Source organism: Hemitrygon akajei, chromosome 1, assembly GCF_048418815.1.
Source record: "Hemitrygon akajei chromosome 1, sHemAka1.3, whole genome shotgun sequence".
NCBI classification, from domain to species: domain Eukaryota; kingdom Metazoa; phylum Chordata; class Chondrichthyes; order Myliobatiformes; family Dasyatidae; genus Hemitrygon; species Hemitrygon akajei.
The window spans coordinates 157,468,211-157,487,501 of NC_133124.1; the positions used below are offsets into that span (position 1 = coordinate 157,468,211).

General features: G+C 40.3%; 1 protein-coding gene across 1 annotated transcript; it reads right to left on the reverse strand.

The window, feature by feature from the left end:
- Window positions 1-336: 336 nt before the first annotated feature.
- LOC140731687 (uncharacterized) lies at window positions 337-19,090 on the reverse strand. The gene is made up of 3 exons (XM_073053367.1): window positions 19,069-19,090; window positions 3,212-3,387; window positions 337-2,223 (listed from the first exon to the last, which is right to left on the reverse strand). The coding sequence occupies exon 3, from the start codon at window positions 1,854-1,856 to the stop codon at window positions 735-737; it is 1,122 nt and encodes a 373-aa protein (XP_072909468.1). The 5' UTR covers window positions 1,857-2,223; window positions 3,212-3,387; window positions 19,069-19,090; the 3' UTR covers window positions 337-734.
- Between the last annotated feature and the right edge of the window lie 201 nt (window positions 19,091-19,291).

Here is a 19,291-nt window from a genome sequence, read left to right on the forward strand (position 1 = left end):
AAATGACCCATAATGTGGAAATGTGTCATGATTAAGGAGATTAACTACCAATGTCATTCTTCCTCAGCCCAGAGATTAGAGGGTCAAAGAACATCTCAGACAGAACTGCTGTCCGCTCAACTTCTCAGTCTGCAGAAAATTCAAAGGAAACCTCTTCACCCACAGAGTGGTGACTATTTGCAGGCTGTCACCGCAGGGGGAACAAGAGGTGAACATCAGGGGAAGATTTAAAAGGACTGTCATGGAACAGAATCACCGGCAGGGTCCAGCTGGCCTGAGTTGACTCTCTCCTGTACACCAGGTGCATTAAAAATTTACTAAGTATCGGAGACAGAGTTTAAAATAGAACTGATTTATTTGTCTCGGATACAGAATATTAAATGCCAGTCCCATTAAAGGTGAATAGGCAGCAGAAGAAACTCCTCCCATGTCTAGTGACCAGGGTGCAGAACTGGGTGTGGTGAGCAGCAGCAATAATTGCAGAATTCAGCACCAACAGTCACTCATAAAATTTCATTCAGCAACAACGATGGACAAATATCCAGCATGAAACCTATTAAAACTTTCTCCCCAGTGTGAACCCAGTAGTGTGTCACAAGGTTAGGTTACTGAGTGAATCCTTTCCCACATTCACAGCAGGTGCATGGCCTCTCCCCAGTTTGAACTCAATGATGCACATTTGTTGGAGATGGCTGAGAGAATCTCTTCCCAAAATCTGAGCAGGTAAATGGCCTCTACCCAGTGTGAACTCGCTGGTGTTTTATCAGATCAGCTGACCGAGCGAATCCCTTCCCACAGTCTGAGCAGGTGAATGGCCTCTCTCCAGTGTGAACTCGCTGGTGAGTCCATAGGTTGGATGACTGAGTAAAACCCTTCCCACATTCTGAGCAAGTGAATGGCCTCTCCCCAGTGTGAACTCGCTGGTGACTCTGTAGGTTGGATGAGCAAGTGAATCCCTTCCCACATTCTGAGCAAGTGAATGGCCTCTCCCCAGTGTGAACACGTTGGTGTTTCTTCAGATCAGATGACCGAATGAATCCCTTCCCACATTCTGAGCAAGTGAATGGCCTCTCCCCAGTGTGAACTCGTTGGTGTGCCAGCAGATCTGATGACCGAATGAATCCCTTCCCACATTCTGAGCAAGTGAATGGCCTCTCCCCAGTGTGAACTCGTTGGTGTCCCTTCAGATCAGATGACCGAATGAATCCCTTCCCACATTCTGAGCAAGTGAATGGCCTCCCCCCATTGTGAATTTGCTGGTGACTCTGTAGGCTGTATAACTGACTGAATCGCATTCCACAGACTGAGCAGGTGAACGGCTTCTCTCCAGTGTGAACCCGCTGGTGACACTGTAGGCTGGATAACTGACTGAATCCTTTCCCACAATCTGAGCAGGTGAATGGTCTCTCCCCAGTGTGAATTCGTTGGTGAGTCCGTAGGTGGGATATGTTGATGAATCCTTTCCCACAGTCTGAGCAGGTGAATGGCCTCTCTCCAGTGTGAACTCGCTGGTGAGTCTGTAGGTTGGATGAGCAAGTGAATCCCTTCCCACAGTCTGGGCAGGTGAACAGCCTCTCTCCAGTGTGAACTCGCTGGTGACTCTGTAGGCGGTATAACTGAGTGAATACCTTCCCACAGTCTGAGCAGGTGAACAGCCTCTTTCCAATGTGAACTCGCTGGTGTTTCTGTAGGCCGGATAACTGAGTGAATCCTTTCCCACAGTTTGAGCAGGTGAACGGCCTCTCTCCAGTGTGAACTCGCTGGTGAGTCCGTAGGTGGGATAAGTAAAGGAATCCCTTCCCACAGTCTGAGCAGGTGAATGGCCGCTCCCCGGTGTGAACTCGCTGGTGAGTCATTGGGTCAGATGACTGAGTGAACCCTTCACCACAATTTCAGAAGATGACCAGCCTCTGCCCAATGTGAACTGACTGATGTGTCCACAGATGGGAAGACCGACAGAATCCCTTCTCACCCACAGAACAAATGAATGGCCTTGTCTCAATGTGAACTTGCTGAGGTACCTTCAGTTGAAATGACTGAGTGAATCCACTCCCTCTGTCTGAGTAGGTGAACGGCCTTTCCTCTGTGTAAAATGGCAAGCGTGCCAGTTGGTCAGATGACTGAGTGAATCCCTTGTTCCACTTCTTCAATATCTAGACTGCGCTAACAAAACTGGTGTGTTGTGCTTGAATTCCCATAGACAAATTCCTTGTCATTTTTAACCTGTAAAAAGATTTAAAAATCCATTAATTGCTGAAGGACAACATTTCAGATGAGATCACTTGAGTTGCCAGGGTGTTATCTGGTATCACACTGTTACAGTGAGGTACAACACTAGTTGGAGATAGAAATCATCTTCTAACTGGGCAGAGTGCTGGTATCTGGAATGACCATCAAACTCTCTGATGCTCTTCCTGCCTCTATAAGAATTTGGCATTTCTGCCGTCTCCAATCTGTGACTTGGCTCAGTTTCACTCTCTCCATTGGTATTATTCCCTGTTCCCACTGAGCTGTATGGGTTCCTGGCTCCACAGTAACTGAAACATTCTCATGCAAATAGCATTTGTTAACGTGCAGCTGGGATTTTCTTTTTTGTACTGTTAAACTGCCACAGTTTTAATGCCACGTAAATATCTCCTACTCAGATGAATTCTTGGGAGGTCTGAAGATGGCTCTCATGGAGTAAACCGCTTATAGGCTTTGCTCCAAACCTTTTACGTCTTTTTAACCTACAAACACCCCTTAAAGGATCTTTTTATACTTATTCTAAAGGGGTCTAAACATACAGAATTTTTCTTAACTATTTGAATTATTCTCAACTTGCTGAAATGTCTAGAGCAAAGGAATCAAAACAGACGAAAGAACCGATAACTTTAGAATCAATTGTGAAGCTTATAGAAGACAAATTTGAAGAACTGGAGAGAAAAATAACCGTAAAGTTTTTTCAGTTTGATGAGCGTTTGAAACTAGTTGAAGAAAAGCTCCAGACACTTTCACTGGAATCACAAAAACAACAAGCAAGTATTTTGGCTCTTGAAGAAGCCGCTCGCGAGAAAGATCGTATAATTGAAAAAATACAAGAAGAGCAAACTTCGACTTCTCAACAGATGGATCGTTATAAAGCTAAAATTACTAATTTGGAAAATCGCTCTCAAAGACAAAATCTTCGATTAATTGGGATTCCGGAAAAATTTGAGAGCGGTGATCTTACCGTTTTCTTCTCTAAATTTCTGATGGATGTCTTGGGTCCAGAGGTACTGGACTCTCCCCCAGTAATCGATCGGGCACACCGTGTCTCCCGTTTTCGGTCGGATTCAAGTTTGAAACCACGACATGTAATTCTTCGGATCCATTACCCTCATACCAAAGAACGTTTGATTCGGGCGGCTTGAAAAAAAGGTATGATCAGCTATCAAGAGTTTAAATTTCGCATTCTGGAAGATTATAGCCCTGAAGTCTTAAGGGCGAGAATGGCTTTTAGATCGGTTATGTCGAAATTTCACCAGAAAGGCTGCAAGCAAGCGCTGTTATTTCCAGCACACTTGAGAGTCACTCTTGATGACGGAACTTTTCGGCTCTTTAAATCTCCAGCGGATCCTCAAAGTTTCCTGGAACAATGACATTCTATCGGGCTGACTAATGTAATTTAGCCTATAGATTTGGATCTGTTACAGAATGATGTTTGGGGGGTTTTTTGGGTATGGCTTACATGTATTTCTTATATACGGTTAAAGCTCTTTTTGCTCGGTTCATTTTGACTTTATTATTTTTCCATATTATTAATCTATTAGCGTTGAAAATAACTTATTAGGGTTTTTTTTCTCTGTTTTGCTTTTCTTTTTAAGCTGATATATGCTTTTTTATACTCTTAACATTTAAATATTAAGATTTTTTAAAAAATAAAATGTCGTTTCTTCTTCCCGGCAGACTTTAGTGCTTGGAACGTCATATCTGTTTTGATGTGTTTGAAAGTTTTAAACTTTCATTTAAAATACCAATCCAGTATTAGTCATTCATGGGTTTTATCGTTTTAATTCTTTTTTAACCCTTTTGTTTATATACATTTATAATACTAATTTTATATTTTAACTTTTGTTGTACCAACCCTCTCTTATAATGTGGGTTGTTTGTATTTTTTTTTAAGTTTGTTGCGTCTGAGTTGCCGTCTTGAGACACAGGGGTAATTTTAGTATTAGATTGCTTGCTTGCCTCTTTTTGGCTTTTTTCCTGGGGTTTTGAGGGTGGAGGGAGGGGGATTTTTCTTTTTTCTTTTCTTTTTGCTTGCTTTCTGCTTAGTTTTATTTCATGGGCTTATATGAAACTACAAAAATGGTCGCAGTGTCGTGACTTCCGGTTTCTCCTTGAACTTACTTCCTTCATCCGGGTTCATGAGTTCACTTTTTTTTCAAACTTATGTGTTAATTGTAATAAATATTGTCAATATGGATAGGACTATTAACTTTGTTTCTTGGAATACTAATGGCTTAAATCATCCGATCAAACGGAAAAAAAACATTCAAAGTATTCCATAGAATGAATGCTAATGTTATTTTTGTACAAGAGACTCATGCAAGGAAGGTGGATAGTCAACGGTTGTCTAGGTTTTGGAAGGGCCAACACTATCACTCAAATTTGCAAGCCAAAGTGAGAGGTGTTTCCATTTTTATAGATTCATCAACTTCTTTTATACATCATGAAACAATTTCAGATCCGCAAGGTAGATTTTTGCTTATTACTGGTCTACTTTTTAATCAAAAAGTTGTTTTAGTTAATGTTTATGCTCCAAATACTGATTGTCCTGAATTTTTTAAATGTTTATTTACATCCTTTCCTAATTTGAATCAATATAGATTGATAATGGGTGGGGAGTTTAACTGTTGTTTAAACCCTTTGATGGATAGATCCAAGCCCACCCAAACTCTTCCAAATAAATCAGCTTCTCTCATTAACTCTTTTATGATTGATTCAGCTATTTGTGAAATTTGGCATTTTTTACACCCTAACGACAAAGAGTTTTCATACTTTTCCCATGTTTACCATAATTCCTCAAGAATTGATTACTTTTTCATTACCATTTACTTACAGATGTTATGGATTGTAAATATGACTCTATTACCATATCTGATCATGCACCTTTGAAGTTATCTATTAAGATGACGGATTCATATATTAATACTAAAGGTTGGAGGTTTAATCCTGTTTTATTGCAGGATCCTGACTTTGTCAACTTTATTAAACAGCAAACTGATTTGTTTTTCTCAACAAATTTTACAGCAGAGATCTCTAGTGGAACTTTGTGGGATACTTTTAAGGCATATATTCGTGGACAGATTATTTCATATTCTGCTGGAGTTAGGAAACAAACTAATTCTAAAATATTAATACTAGTTGATAAAATCAAAGCAATTGACAAGATTTATTCAATGACCCCTAGCAAAGAACTTTATAAAGAAAGAGTGGAACTTCAAATGGAGCATAGCTTACTATTATCCTCCTCGATTGAAAGTCAGTTAATTAAATCAAAAGCCCAATTCTATATATATGGAGATAAGTCTGGTAAATTACTAGCTAATCAATTGAAAATTGTTTCGGATAAACGACAGATTACTAGGATTCGTAAACAAGAAGGTACATTGACGATCGATCACAAAGAGATAAATAAAGCCTTTCAAGATTTTTATAATACCTTATATCAATCAGAATGAACTAAGGACTCTTCTATAATAAATGAATTTTTAAGGAAATTGAATATTCCAAAAGTAACTATTGAAGATAGTGTATTTTTGGATACACCTATTACGGAGTCTGAAATAGAAAAGGCTATTTTTTCAATGAATTCGGGTAAAGCTTCTGGTCCAGATGGTTTTTCTACAGAATTTTAAAAATCTTTTTCTTCCATACTTTCTCCTTGGCTTTGTAAATTTTTTAAAGATGCATTAAGTATAGGTAAACTACCACAATCTTTTTATGAAGCTTCTATTTCTTTAATTCTTAAAAAAAGATAAAGACCCTACTGAATGCGCATCCTATCGGCCTATATCCTTGTTGAATACGGATTTTAAGATTTTTAGTAAAATTTCGGCTATTAGATTAGAAAATATATTACCTCGAATTATTTCTGAAGATCAGACTGGATTTATTAAAAATCGCTATTCATCTTTTAACATTAGAAAATTAATTAATATTATTTATACCTCCTCATCTAAAATACCAGAATGTGTCATTTCTTTAGATGCCGAAAAAGCATTTGATAGAGTCGAATGGCCAAATTTATTTAATACAATGCAACATTTTAATTTTAATTCAAAATTTATATCATGGATTAAATTAATATACCATAAATCCCTAGCTTCGGTTTTTACCAATAATCAAAGATCCTCTTTTTTTCAGCTATTTCATGGTACAAGGCAAGGTTGTCCTTTAAGTCCTTTATTATTTGACATTGCTTTAGAACCCTTGGCTATAGCTATTCGTGAATCACCCAATATTTTCGGTGGGGAGACGACGTATGCGGATGACTTGTTATTATATATATCTGACCCTGAAAGATCTATTCCTGCTATTTCTTCTTTGCTCACTCAATTTAGTAACTTTTCTGGTTATAAATTGAATTTTAATAAGAGTGAACTATTTCCATTAAATATGCAAGTTCCAATTTATAATCATGTACCGTATAGAATTGTTACAGATTATTTTACTTATTTAGGTATTAAAATTACTAAAAAACATAAAGATTTATTTAAAATTAATTTTCTACCTTTAATCGATCAAATTAAGCAACTTGCTAATAGGTGGTCTCCATTATCTTTGTCTTTGGTAGGCAGAGTTAATGCCATTAAGATGATGATACTACCTAAATTTTTATATTTATTTCAAGCATTACCAATTTTTATTCCTAAATCTTTTTTTGATATGGTTGACTCTAAAATATCTTCTTATTTGTGGCAGAACAAAAATCCTAGACTAGGCAAAAAATATTTACAGAAGCCTAAGAAGGAGGGCGGCTTGGCTCTACCAAACTTAAGATTTTACTATTGGGCAGTTAATATACGGTATTTAATATTCTGGACACAAGAATCGACTACAGCTGCTTGCCCACAATGGGTAAATTTGGAATGTAAATCTGTGCAAGATTTTTCATTGATCTCAATCTTAAGATCTTCACTTCCTTTTTCGTTATTTAAAATGAATAAACAGATAACTAATCCCATAGTCAAGTATACATTACGAATTTTGTTTCAATTTCGTAAATTTTTTGGCTTGAATAAGTTTATGCTGTCATGTCCTATAATATCTAACTACTTCTTTCGGCCTTCATCTATAGATCAAGCTTTTCTATTATGGAAAACAAAAGGTATAACATGTTTTCGTGCTCTGCTTTTGGATGATAACATTATGTCCTTTGAACAGCTATCTAATAAATATAATTTACCTAAAACCCATTTTTTTAGATATTTGCAAGTCAGAAATTTTCTGTATAATGAATTAAAGTCTTTTTCAAAAGAATGTCCATTGGACATTACAGAAAGAATTTTAGCCCTCAATCCTTGTAAAAAGGGTTTAGTAGCTATCATTTATAATATGATTATGAGTGTACAGCCAGATGTATCAGAAAAAATTAAGAAGGAATGGCAAGAAGAATTGCATTGTCCTCTATCTACTGAGCAATGGGAAAAAAATTTATCATTGGTAAATTCGTCCTCTATTTGTGCTAAACATGCCCTAATTCAATTTAAGGTTGTACATAGAGCTCACATGTCTAAAGATAAACTTGCTCGATTTTATTCTTATGTTAATTCAACCTGTGATAGATGTCATTCTGATGTTGCTTCATTGACTCATATGTTTTGGTCTTGTCCTTGTTTACAAAATTATTGGAAAGATATTTTTAATATTATTTCAAGAGTTTTAAATATCAATTTCCAACCGCATCCTTTTACTGCAATTTTTGGTTTACCAATGATAGATAATAATCGTTTATCCGCTTCATCTCAACAAATGATTGCATTTGTTACATTAATGGCTAGAAGAACTATTTTACTGAATTCGAAAGAAATTAACCCTCCAACTGTAGTTCAGCGGTTTTCTCAAACTATTTCTTGTCTGAGTTTAGAAAAAATTAGAAGTGTGGTTTTTGATTCTTCAGTTAAATTTGAGGAAACTTGGAGATCATTTATTCAACATTTTCATATGAGATAAATGGTCTGATCCTAAACCTTACTGTTATTATCCTTAATTATTTGGATGGAGGTTCGGAGTTATCGGCACTACTGTATGTATTTAACATTATGCAATTGCCCATGTTGGTTAGTTTTTTTTAAAGTTTTCTTTTAGTTTTTTTGGGTTTTTTTTTCTCTTTTTCGATTCTTTTACATTAATACTATGAGCTTGGGAGGCTTTATATATTGATTATTACATATCTGATGGTCTATTTAAACTATTAATTATGTACTCTCAAACATTTTGTATTCATATTTCACTTATGTTTTTCTTAAAATTAATAAAAAGATTTAAAAAGAAAGAAAAGAATTCTTGGTCTGCACAGCTGTTAAAAGGAATTAGAGTGAAAGTTAGTCGTCCCACCCTATCTCAGTGGCAAAAGCCAGCTTGCATTTACCCCATCTATAACCCGCATAATGGTGATACACCTCCATCAAATCTCCCCTTAATCTTCTACATTCAAAGGAATAAAGCCCTGACCTGTTCAATCTCAATTTATAACCCAAGTCCAGCAGACCTGACAACATCCTTGCAAACTGTCTCTGAACTCTTTCAAACTCTTTTACATTTTTCCTGTAGGCTGGTGATCAAAACTGCACACAAAACTCCAAATTAGGCTTTACCAATGTCTTGTGCAAAGTCAACATAACATCCATCTCCTGTACTCCGTACTTTGGTTTATGAAGATCAATGTGCCAATTTTTTTCTTTCCGTCCCTATCGAACTGTGACACCATTTTCTGTGAAATACAGACCTATATTCCCAAATCCCATTCTTCTACAACATTCCTCAGTGCCCAACCAGTCACCGCGTAAGACCTACCCTGGTAGGTCCTATCAAAGTGCAACACCTCACACTTGTCTCCATTAAATTCCATTTTCCATTTCTCAACCCATTTTCCCAGCTGATCCAGATCACACTGCAAGCCATGATAGTCTTCTCGCAGTATACTGAATCCCCAGTCTTGGTTTCATCCACAAATTTGCTGATCCAGCTAACCATGCTATCATCCAGATTATTGATATAGATGACAAACAACAACAGATCCATCACTGATCCCTATGGCAACCACTAGACACAGGCCTCCGGTCAGAGAGGCAACCATCTGATACCACACTCTGGCTTCTCCCAAAGCCAATGTCTCATCCAATTTACTATCTCATCTTGAATGTTGAGTGACTGAACCTTCTTGACCAACCTCCCATACGAGACTTTGTCAAGTGCCTTGCTGAAGTCCATGTAGTCAACACCCACTGTCTTACCCTCATCCACTTTCCTGATAACATCCTCAAGAGACTCTATAAGATTGGTTAGACATGACCCACCATGCACAAAGCCAGGCTGTCTATCCTCGATCAGTCCACATCTATTCAAATACTTATATACCTGGTTCGTGCACATGTTCCAATAACTTTCCCACTACTGATGTCAAGCTCACCAACATACAATTTCTTAGTTTATTTTTAGAGACTTTCTTGAAAAGCGGAACAATATTGGTTGTTTTCCAATCCTCCAGTCCCTCACCTGTCAATAAGGATGATTTCAATATTTGTGCCTGGGCCCTGACAATTTCTGCACTTGTCTTCCGCAGAGTCCCAAGAAACAACTTGTCAGGCCCTGGGGATTTATCCATGGTAATTTGCCTTCAGACAGCAAACTCCTCCACCTCTGTAATCTGTACAGGGTCCATGAAGTTGATGCTGCTTTGCCTCACTTCTATAGGCTCTGTGACTGTCTCCTTTGTAAATACAGATGCAAGAATATTATTTAAAATCTCCCCCAGCTCTGTTGTCTCCTCATATGGATTACCATTCTGATCTTCCAGAGGATTAATTTTCCCCGTGCAATCATTTTGCTCTTAACATATCTGCAGAGTCCCTGAGGATTCACCTTCACCTTGTCTGCTGGGGCAACCTCATGCCTTCTTTTATTTATTTTATAAATGTTCACTTGAATTTCCTGTACTTCATAAGTACCCCATTTGTTCCTATTGGTCTGTACCTGGTATGCACCTACTTTATTTTGATCTGGGAGATGGAAGTCGAAGGGGTGATAGAGCTGCATGGTGGGAGGTGGGGGTAGGGGGTGTTTAAACTAAATTTGCAGAGGGAACGGGAGCTTAAATAACAGAACAGATAGTGGAGGGGTTGTGGAGACAGATGTTGTTCAGACCTCAGACAAAGTCAGGAATGAAAAAGTTGAGCCTGGTACAGTGACTATGCTGAGCCCTGTATACTTCAATACAAGGAGCATCATAGGAAAGGTGGATGTATTCAGGGCATGGAACAACACCTGGAATTATAACACTAGGATCTGGCGAATGTGGACTGGGACAGGTTGCTTTATGGCAAAGGTGTGCTTGGTAAATGGGAGGCCTTCAAAGCAAAATTTTCATAGTACAAAATGGGTATGTGCTTGTCAGAAAAGATAGAAACTGGTTTTAAAGAGATATTGAGACCCTGGTGAAGCACCCTGTCGCATAACAGGGATAGGTAGGGAGGTTCCTATGGAAGATAACACATGCATGAGAACAAATAAGAAATACATCAGGATGGCTAAAAGAAGGCATGAGATTGCCCTCGCAGAAAAGATGAAGGATAATCCTCGTGGATTCTAGAGATAGATTAAGAGCAAAAGAATTGCAAGGCATAAAGTTGGTCCTCTGGAAGACCAGAATGGCAATCCACATGTGGAACCAAAGCAGATGGGGGAGAGCTGAAATATTTTTTGTCATCATTATTTGATGATGATGATGGTTCTATGGGACTGTGGAAAAGTGGCATTAAAACCGTGGACCCTGTACAGATTAAAGAAGAGGAGATGTTTGCTATCCTGAGGCAGATTAGGGTGGACAAATCTCCAGGGCATGACAAGGTGCTTCCCTCGGACCCTACAGTAGGCAAGCACAGAAATTGTCGGGGCCCTAGCAGAGACAATTAAATCATCCTTGGTGACAAGACAAGGTATCAGAGGATTGGAGAACAGCCAATGTTGTTTCGCTGTTTAACATAGAACACTGAAATCTACAAGATATTACAGACCCTTCAGGACACAAAGTTTTGCCCACCATGTAACCTACTCTAGAAACTGCCAAGAATTTCCCTAACACATAGCCCTCTATTTTTCTAAGCTCCATGTACCCATCTAAGAGGCTGTTAAAAGAACCTATTTTATCTGCCTCTACCACCATTGCTGGCAGAGCATTCCACGCATCCACCAGTCTCTGTGTGAAAAAACTTATCCCACACATCCCCTTGGTACATATTTTCAAGCACCTTAGAAATGTGCCCCCTCGTGTTAACCATTTCAGCCCTGGGAAAAGCCTCTGGCTATAGACATGATCAATGCCTGTCATCATCTTATACAACCTAAAAAAAGACTCTAAACATAAACAAGGAAATTAAACATTGCTTTGTTAGAAGTATACACAATTATGAGGGTATAGATAGGGTAAATGCAAACAGCTTTTTCCACTCAGGTTGGGTGGGATGACAACCAGAGGTCATGGGTAACTGGGGAGGGTAAAAATTTAATGGGAACATGTGGAAAAGCTCTTTAATGAAATGGTCATGAGAGTGTGGGTTGAGTTGCCAGCACAAGTGGTTTATACCAGCTCAAGTTCACCATTTAAGAGAAGCTTGGATAGGTACCTGGATGGTAGGAGTATGGAGGGCAGTGGCCTCAGTGCAGGATGTGGCATTAGAGAGTTTAAATATTGTCGGATTGTCTAGATGAGTCGAATGGCCTGTTTCACGGAACTTCTCCATGTCCCTATGTCAGAGAAGCTGGCCAAACTTGATTGGAAGGGGAGACTGGTAGAAATGACGATGCAGCAGCAATGGCTGGAGATTCTGGGAGCAATTCGGGAGCTGAGTGATCGATACATCCCAAAGAAGTAGAAACATTGGAAAGGCAGGAGGACACAACCGTGGCTGAGATGAGAAGCCAAATTCAACATAAAAGGCAAAGAGAGCGCAAATAATAGAACAAAAACTATTGGAAAGCTTTTAGAAACAAACAGAAGAGAACTAAAAAATAAAAATCAGATATGCTCAGGGCATTGAATTATGATTTGTAGTCATTAATGAGTCTTGGTTGCACCCAACAGACTGAGGGATTTTGAGGAACAAAATATCCTGGGCCTCAATATCTCTTGAAAACCGAGGTTCCCTACACCAGTTACCTTTCAACTTTTATTTTGGCAGGCACATACAAACTCTACACCTTCACAATTTCACTTCTGAAGTCCTTCCACTTACCAAGTACCGTAGATTCCGGATTTTAAGCCGCTACTTTTTTCCCACGTTTTGAACTGCTTTGAACTTTGCGGCCTTTAAAACGGAGCGGCTAATGCATTATTTTTTTTCATGCCGCCTCGTAAACATTTTGCCTCGTAACAGTAGACCAATAAAATTGATGAGTAGTTCACAGAGGTCCAATGAAATTGTACGATAAATCAAGCGCACTTTCACAATTAAATTATTGTATATCAGTCATTTGTACTCACCCTCATCAACATGGAAAACACTCGAAGAAAAGCCTTGTGCTGCCTTTATGGCAGTTATTTAGTTTATAATATTTTCGCTTAGTAATTCATTTTCTAGTTAAAGTTAGAAGAGTTTTAACTATATTTGTTTTCTGTACTACATCGCGGGATGCTATGACGTCACACCCTGTTTTGCCGCGTCTTGTGGGATACCAGTTTGCGATAAACGGAAAGGACGGGGGGAGCAGCGGAGCCAAAACGCTGCTTTTAAGTTAAAGGCGATCAATAACTTTTCCTGGTAGGCTGCAGTATATATATTTTTTACCAGTCGTTAGGAGATATTGGAATGTTGTTCAGTAAAGAAGTATACGCAACGTATATTTAAAAGTAGCCGCGTTACGGGCACGGTTCGAAAAAAAAGCATTTGCAATATGTATTTGTTTTTGTTACCATATGGATTTAATTAAAAGTTAAAAAATCCTCACATGTAATATCTTTCTGTGTAAATATCTCATATTACAACGTGGGACACCTGCGGCCGAAAATCCGGTGCGGCCTAAAATCCGGTGCGGCCTTTACAAGTAAAAAATTGATTTTATTTCTAAAATTAGAGCCAGCGGCTTTTAATCAGGTGCGCTCTGTAGTCCGGAATCTACGGTACATCTTTGCCAGAAAACAGCCTGTCCCAAACCACACTTCTCAGATCCTTTCTGATACCATCAAAATTGACCTTTCTCCAATTTAGAATCTCAACCTGTGTTCCAGACCTTTTTTTTCATATTTCCTTGGAATCTCATTGCATTATGATCACTAGATTCAAAGTGTTCCCATACAGTAATTTCTGTCACTAGCCCTGGATCATTTCTAATAGCCTATTGCACACTCCTATGTTGGAAATTCTACATGCTAATTAAGGACACATTTGACAAACTCCACCCCAGCTAGTCTTTTTACAGCACGGGAGACCCAGTCAATATTTGGAAAGTTAAAATCACTTACTATATCAACATTTGTTTCTTGGCATGGATTGCAATCTCTCTACAAATTTTTTCCTCTAAATCACTCTGTCTGGTGGGTGCAAGCAAGTCCCAGTATTGGCTACAACATCTTGATTCCATGCCCTGAGCTCATCTGGTTTTCCTATGATGCCTCTTGCATTGTGATATACACAGCTCAGCACATTCATCGCACCATGCTCAACATTTTGATTGCTGACTTTGTCTGAACAAGATCTGTCTGGGCGTCAAGAAAGCAACCTCTCCCTTCAATGTCACAAAGACAAGGGAACAGGTTGTGGACTACAGAAGGAATGGAGATAGGGATGTCCCTATTGACATCAATGGATCTGGGGATGAGAGAGTGAACAGCTTTAAGTTCCTCGGCATAAACATCACCGAGGATCTCATGTAGTCTGTACATACCGGCTGTGTGGTATGTGGCTGTGCTCCTCTTTCACCTCAGACAGTTGAAGAAGTTTGGTATGGGTCCCAAATCCTAAGAGCTTTCTACAGGGGCACCACTGAGAGCATCCTGACTGGCTGCATCACTGCATGGTATGGAAACTGTACTTCCCTCAATCGCAGGACTCTGCAGAGAGTGGTACGGACAGCCCAGCACGTCTGTAGATGTGAACTTTCCACTGTTCGGGACATTTACAGAGACAGGTATGTAAAAAAGGCCCAAAGGATATTGGAGACCCAATTCACCACAACCACAAAGTGTTCCTGCTGCTACCATCCAGGAAACCGTACCACAGCAAAAGGACCAACAGTCTCCGGGACATCATCTTCCAGCAGGCTATCAGACTGATTAATTTATGCTGATACAATTGCATTTCTATGTTATCTTGACTGTCCTATGTACAAACTAGTTGCATTAGAGAGATTAAATACTTTTGGCATTGTCTGGATGGGACGAATGGCCTATTTCAGTACTGAACCTCTCCATACCCCTATGTCAGAGAAGCTGGTCAAACTTGATTGGAAGGGGAGACTGGTAGGAATGATGATGTAGCAACAATGGCTGGAGTTTCTGGGAGCAATTCGGGAGCTGAGAGATCAATACATCCCAAAGAAGTGGAAGCATTGGAAAGACAGGAGGACACAACTGTGGCTGAAATGAGAAGCCAAAGTGAACATAAAAGCCAAAGGGAAGCCAAACAAAAAAGCAAAAGCTACTGGGAAGCTTTTAGAAACCAACAGAAGACAACTAAAAAAAAAATCAGATATGCTCAGGGCATTGAATTATGATTTGTAGTCATTAATGAGTCTTGGTTGCACCCAACAGTCTGAGGCATGTAGAGGAACAAAATATCCCTGGCCTCAATATCTCTTGAAAACCAAGGTTCCCTGCACCAGTTACCTTTCAACTATTAATTTGGCGGGCTCATACAATCTCTATACCCTCAAAATTTCACTGCTGAAGGACACCCATTTACCAATTACTCCTTTGCTAGAAAACAGCCTGTCCCAGTTTGCACTTCTCAGATCTTTCTGATACCATCAAAATTGACGTCTCCAATTTAGAATCTCAAACTGTGTTTCAGACGTCTCTTTTTCCATATTTACTTGGAATCTCATGGCATTATGGTCACTAGATACAAAGTGTTCCCATACAGTAATTTCTGTCACCAGCCCTGGATCATTTCCTAATAGCTTATTGCACATTTCTATGTTGGGAATTCAACACGCTGGTTAAGGGCTCATATGACAAACTCTACCCCAGCTAGTCCTTTTACAGTATGGGAGACCCAGTCAATATTGGGAAAGTTAAAATCACTTACTATATCAACATTTGTTTCTTGGCATAGTTTGCAATCTCTACAAATTTGTTCCTCTAAATCCCTCAGACTGTTGGGTGCAGCCAAGTCTTAGTGATGACGACAGTATCATGATTCCATGCCCTGAGCTCATCTGGTTTTCCTATCATGCTTCCTGCATTGTGATATACACAGCTCAGCACATTCATCGCACCATGCTCAACATTTTGATTGCTGACTTTTTCTGAACAACATCTGTCTGGGCATCAAGAAAGCAACCTCTCCCTCAATGTCACAAAAACAAGGGAACTGGTTATGGACTACAGAAGGAATGTTGACAGGCTAACCTCTATTGTCATCAATGGATCTGGGGTTGAGAGAGTGAACAGCTTTAAGTTCCTCCACATAAACATCATCGAGGATCTCATGTAGTCTGTACATAACGGCTGTGTGGTATGTGGCTGTGTGGTATGTGGCTGCGTGCCTCTTTCACCTCACACAGTTGAGGAAGTTTGGCATGGGTCCCCAAATCCTAAGAACTTTCTACAGGGGCACAATAGAGAGCATCCTGACTGGCTGCACCACTACCTGGTATAGAAGCTGCACTTCCCTCAATCGCAGGACTTTGCAGAGATTGGTGTGGACAGAGTAAGTGATTTTAACTTTCCCAATATTGACTGGGTCTCCCATACTGTAAAAGGACTAGCTGGGGTAGAGTTTGTCATATGAGCCCTTAACCAGCGTGTTGAATTCCCAAAATAGAAATGTGCAATAAGCTATTAGGAAATGATCCAGGGCTGGTGACAGAAATTACTGCTACCATCTGGGAAATGGTACCACAGCATAAAAGCCAGGCTCAACAGGCTTCTGGACATCATCTTCCACCAGGTCAACAGACTGATTAATTCATGCTGATAAAATTGTATTTCTGTTATGACTGTCCTATTTACAAACTATTTATTACAAGTTACTATAAATTGCACATTTAGATGGAGATGTAACATAAAGATTTCTATTCCTCATGTACATGAAGGATATAAGTAATTTCAATTCACCCTCTCCACTATCTGTTCTGGCATTCTGACTCCAATCCCCCCTGCAACTTTAGTTTAACCACCCACCCCCACCCCCCCCTTCCCACCACACTCTAGCACTAGCAAGCTTTACCACTAGGATATTAGACCTCTGCTAGTTTTAATACCTAACTAACCAATCCCCTATCACCCATTTGACTTTCCTCTGCTCGATAATCCCCCCCCAACAGTTTCTAACAGCCTGTTGTTGTGTGGGATGGCCACTAGAGTACTCTGTGATGGCTATTTAACCTCGTTCCCCTTCCTAACTCTCAGTGCAACTCATCTCTCTTCATGTCATATCGGTCACCCACTTCGACTCCCAGATGATCTGGAATTCATCCATTTCCAGCAACTCCCTAGCGTGCAAGGTTACAAGCTGCAGCTGGATGCACATCTTATACATGAGGACATCAAGGAGACTGAAAGTCTCCCCACCTTCCTACCAATGCCCTGTCTAATTTGTAATGACCAGTGTGCTGCAAAATCTTGTGCTGTGCAAGTTTTACCCAGTGACAACAACATGTGCACACTGAATTTTAAATAGAGAGGTATTTATTTTAACAGCTAGCAAATCACTATCAGTAAGAACTTTGATCGAGTTCATCTGCACTCTCGCACAGCCTATGTCGCAGGCCTGTAGAGGGTTAAGAAGGATTTGCTCACTCCAGCTTTTGCACACCATCCATATCTGATTTGCTTGCTAAATGACGCTTTAAAAAAAGTCAGATTTCCGAGTATCACTCCATTTCTTCTCACTTGTAAAAATTCTTCAGCAACTTTTGCATCGCCACAATACACACAGGTAACACCAGTTTCTGTATTGGACATAAATATTTTGCCTGAACCCTCCCCCAGGTGACTGACGGTGGTGAACCCAGTGGTGGCAATGCCAATGAATAGGAAGGGAAGGGCAGCAGTTTGTCCCATTGGAGTCTGGCATATTTGTGATGTGAAAGCTACTTGTTGCCCAGGGCAAAGGTGTCTGATATCATTATGTACCCAGAGAGAATGGGTCAAAACATGTTCTCAAGGGTAGAAAGGTCCAGAACAAGAGGGGATAGAACAAGCAACACACACAAAATGCTGGAGGAACACAGCAGGCCAGGCAGCATCTATGGAAAAGAGTACTAATGCTGAGTTCCTCCATCAATTTGTGTGTGTTTAAAATCTCAAACACGAGGAAATCTGCAGATGCTGGAAATTCAAGCAACACACACAAAATGCTGCTAGAACGCAGCAGGCCAGGCGGCATCTATAGGGAGAAGCACTGTCGATGTTTCAGGCCGAGACCCCTCGTCAGGACTAACTGAAAGAAAAGATGGTAAGAGATTTGAAAGTGGGAAGGGGAGGGTGATATCTGAAAGGATAGAAGACAGGAGGGGAGGGATGAAGCTAAGAGCTGGAAAGGTGATAAATAAATAAGGGATGGTGTAAGAAGGAGAGGAGGGGCATTAACGGAAGTTAGGGAAATCAATATTCATGCCACAAAGTTGGAGGCTACCCAGACGGAATATAAGTTGTTTTTCCTGCAACCTGAGTATGGCTGACTGGGAGACTGTTTCACTGAACACCTACGCTCTGTCCATCAGAGAAAGCAGAATCTCCCAGTGGCCACACACTTTAATTCCATGTCCCATTCCCATTCTGATATGTCTATCCAAGGCATCCTCTACTGCCAAGATGAAGCAACACTCAGGTTGGAGGAACAACACCTTATACTCCGTCTGGGTAGCCTCCAGTTTGTTGGCATGAACATTGATTTCTCTAACTTCCGTCAATGCCCCTCCTCTCCTTACCCCATCCCTGATCTATTTATTTCCCGCCCCTCCCTTTTCTCTCTCTCTCTCTCTCTCTCTCTGCCCATCACTCTGTCTGTTTTCCATCTCCCTCTGGTGCTTCCCTCCCCGTTTCTTTCTCCCCAGGCCTCTCGTCCCATGATGCTTTCCCTTCTCCAGCTCCGTATCCCTGTTGCCAATTACTTTTCCAGCTCTTAGCTTCATCCCTCCCCTCCTGTCTTCTCTTACCATTGCAGATTTCCCCGTCCCCTCCCCCTCCCACTTTCAAATTTCTTACTATCTTTTCTTTTAGTTATTCCTGACGAAGGGTCTCGGCCCGAAACGTCGACTGTACTTCTTCCCATAGATGCTGCCTGGCCTGCTGCATTCCACCAGCATTTTGTGAGTGTAATTTGTGCGTGTTGCTTGGCATTTTCAACATCTGCAGATTTTCTCTTGTTTGTGGCTGGAAGTAGAACAAAACTGATTTTCTTTACAGATTTTGTTAAGTAAAAGATTTTGTTCCCGTTCTCCGAGTTCCTAATCCTTGCGTTTAGATAGCTGGAGCTCAGCTCTGTTGGTTCCCATTCCCTCATCAGCCGGAAGATCCCCGGAGCCCGTGTGCAGATCGTGGGGCTGAGAGAGAGGGTAGAGAGCAGGACTGTCCCAGGATTGCATGCAATGGTGTTTGCAGTCCAAAGCAATTGTCCTTTACTCGGTGTTGAAATCTCCGAGCCGGAGCTGTTCTCTTACCTTCTACGATCCTTCTGAGGCCTTTGTGTACTGCGCGCATGCGCAACATTCCAGAACTTCCGCCACCCTGACGCCTGCGCATTCGTTCGGAGCTTCAGCGAGGACGAAAATTGTTACGCAGAGCTTTCTGGGAAATCACGGAGCCATTAAGTGTTTCTGCAAGTACCAGTTCAATGTCCAGAGCTCAGATTTTTTTTGTGTAGAAAACTCAGCAGCTCTTTTA

Bases quoted from the DNA above. Each gene is read 5' to 3' on its own strand.
- LOC140731687 (XM_073053367.1), bottom strand. From the start codon at position 1,856: ATGACTCACCAGCGAGTTCACACCGGGGAGCGGCCATTCACCTGCTCA.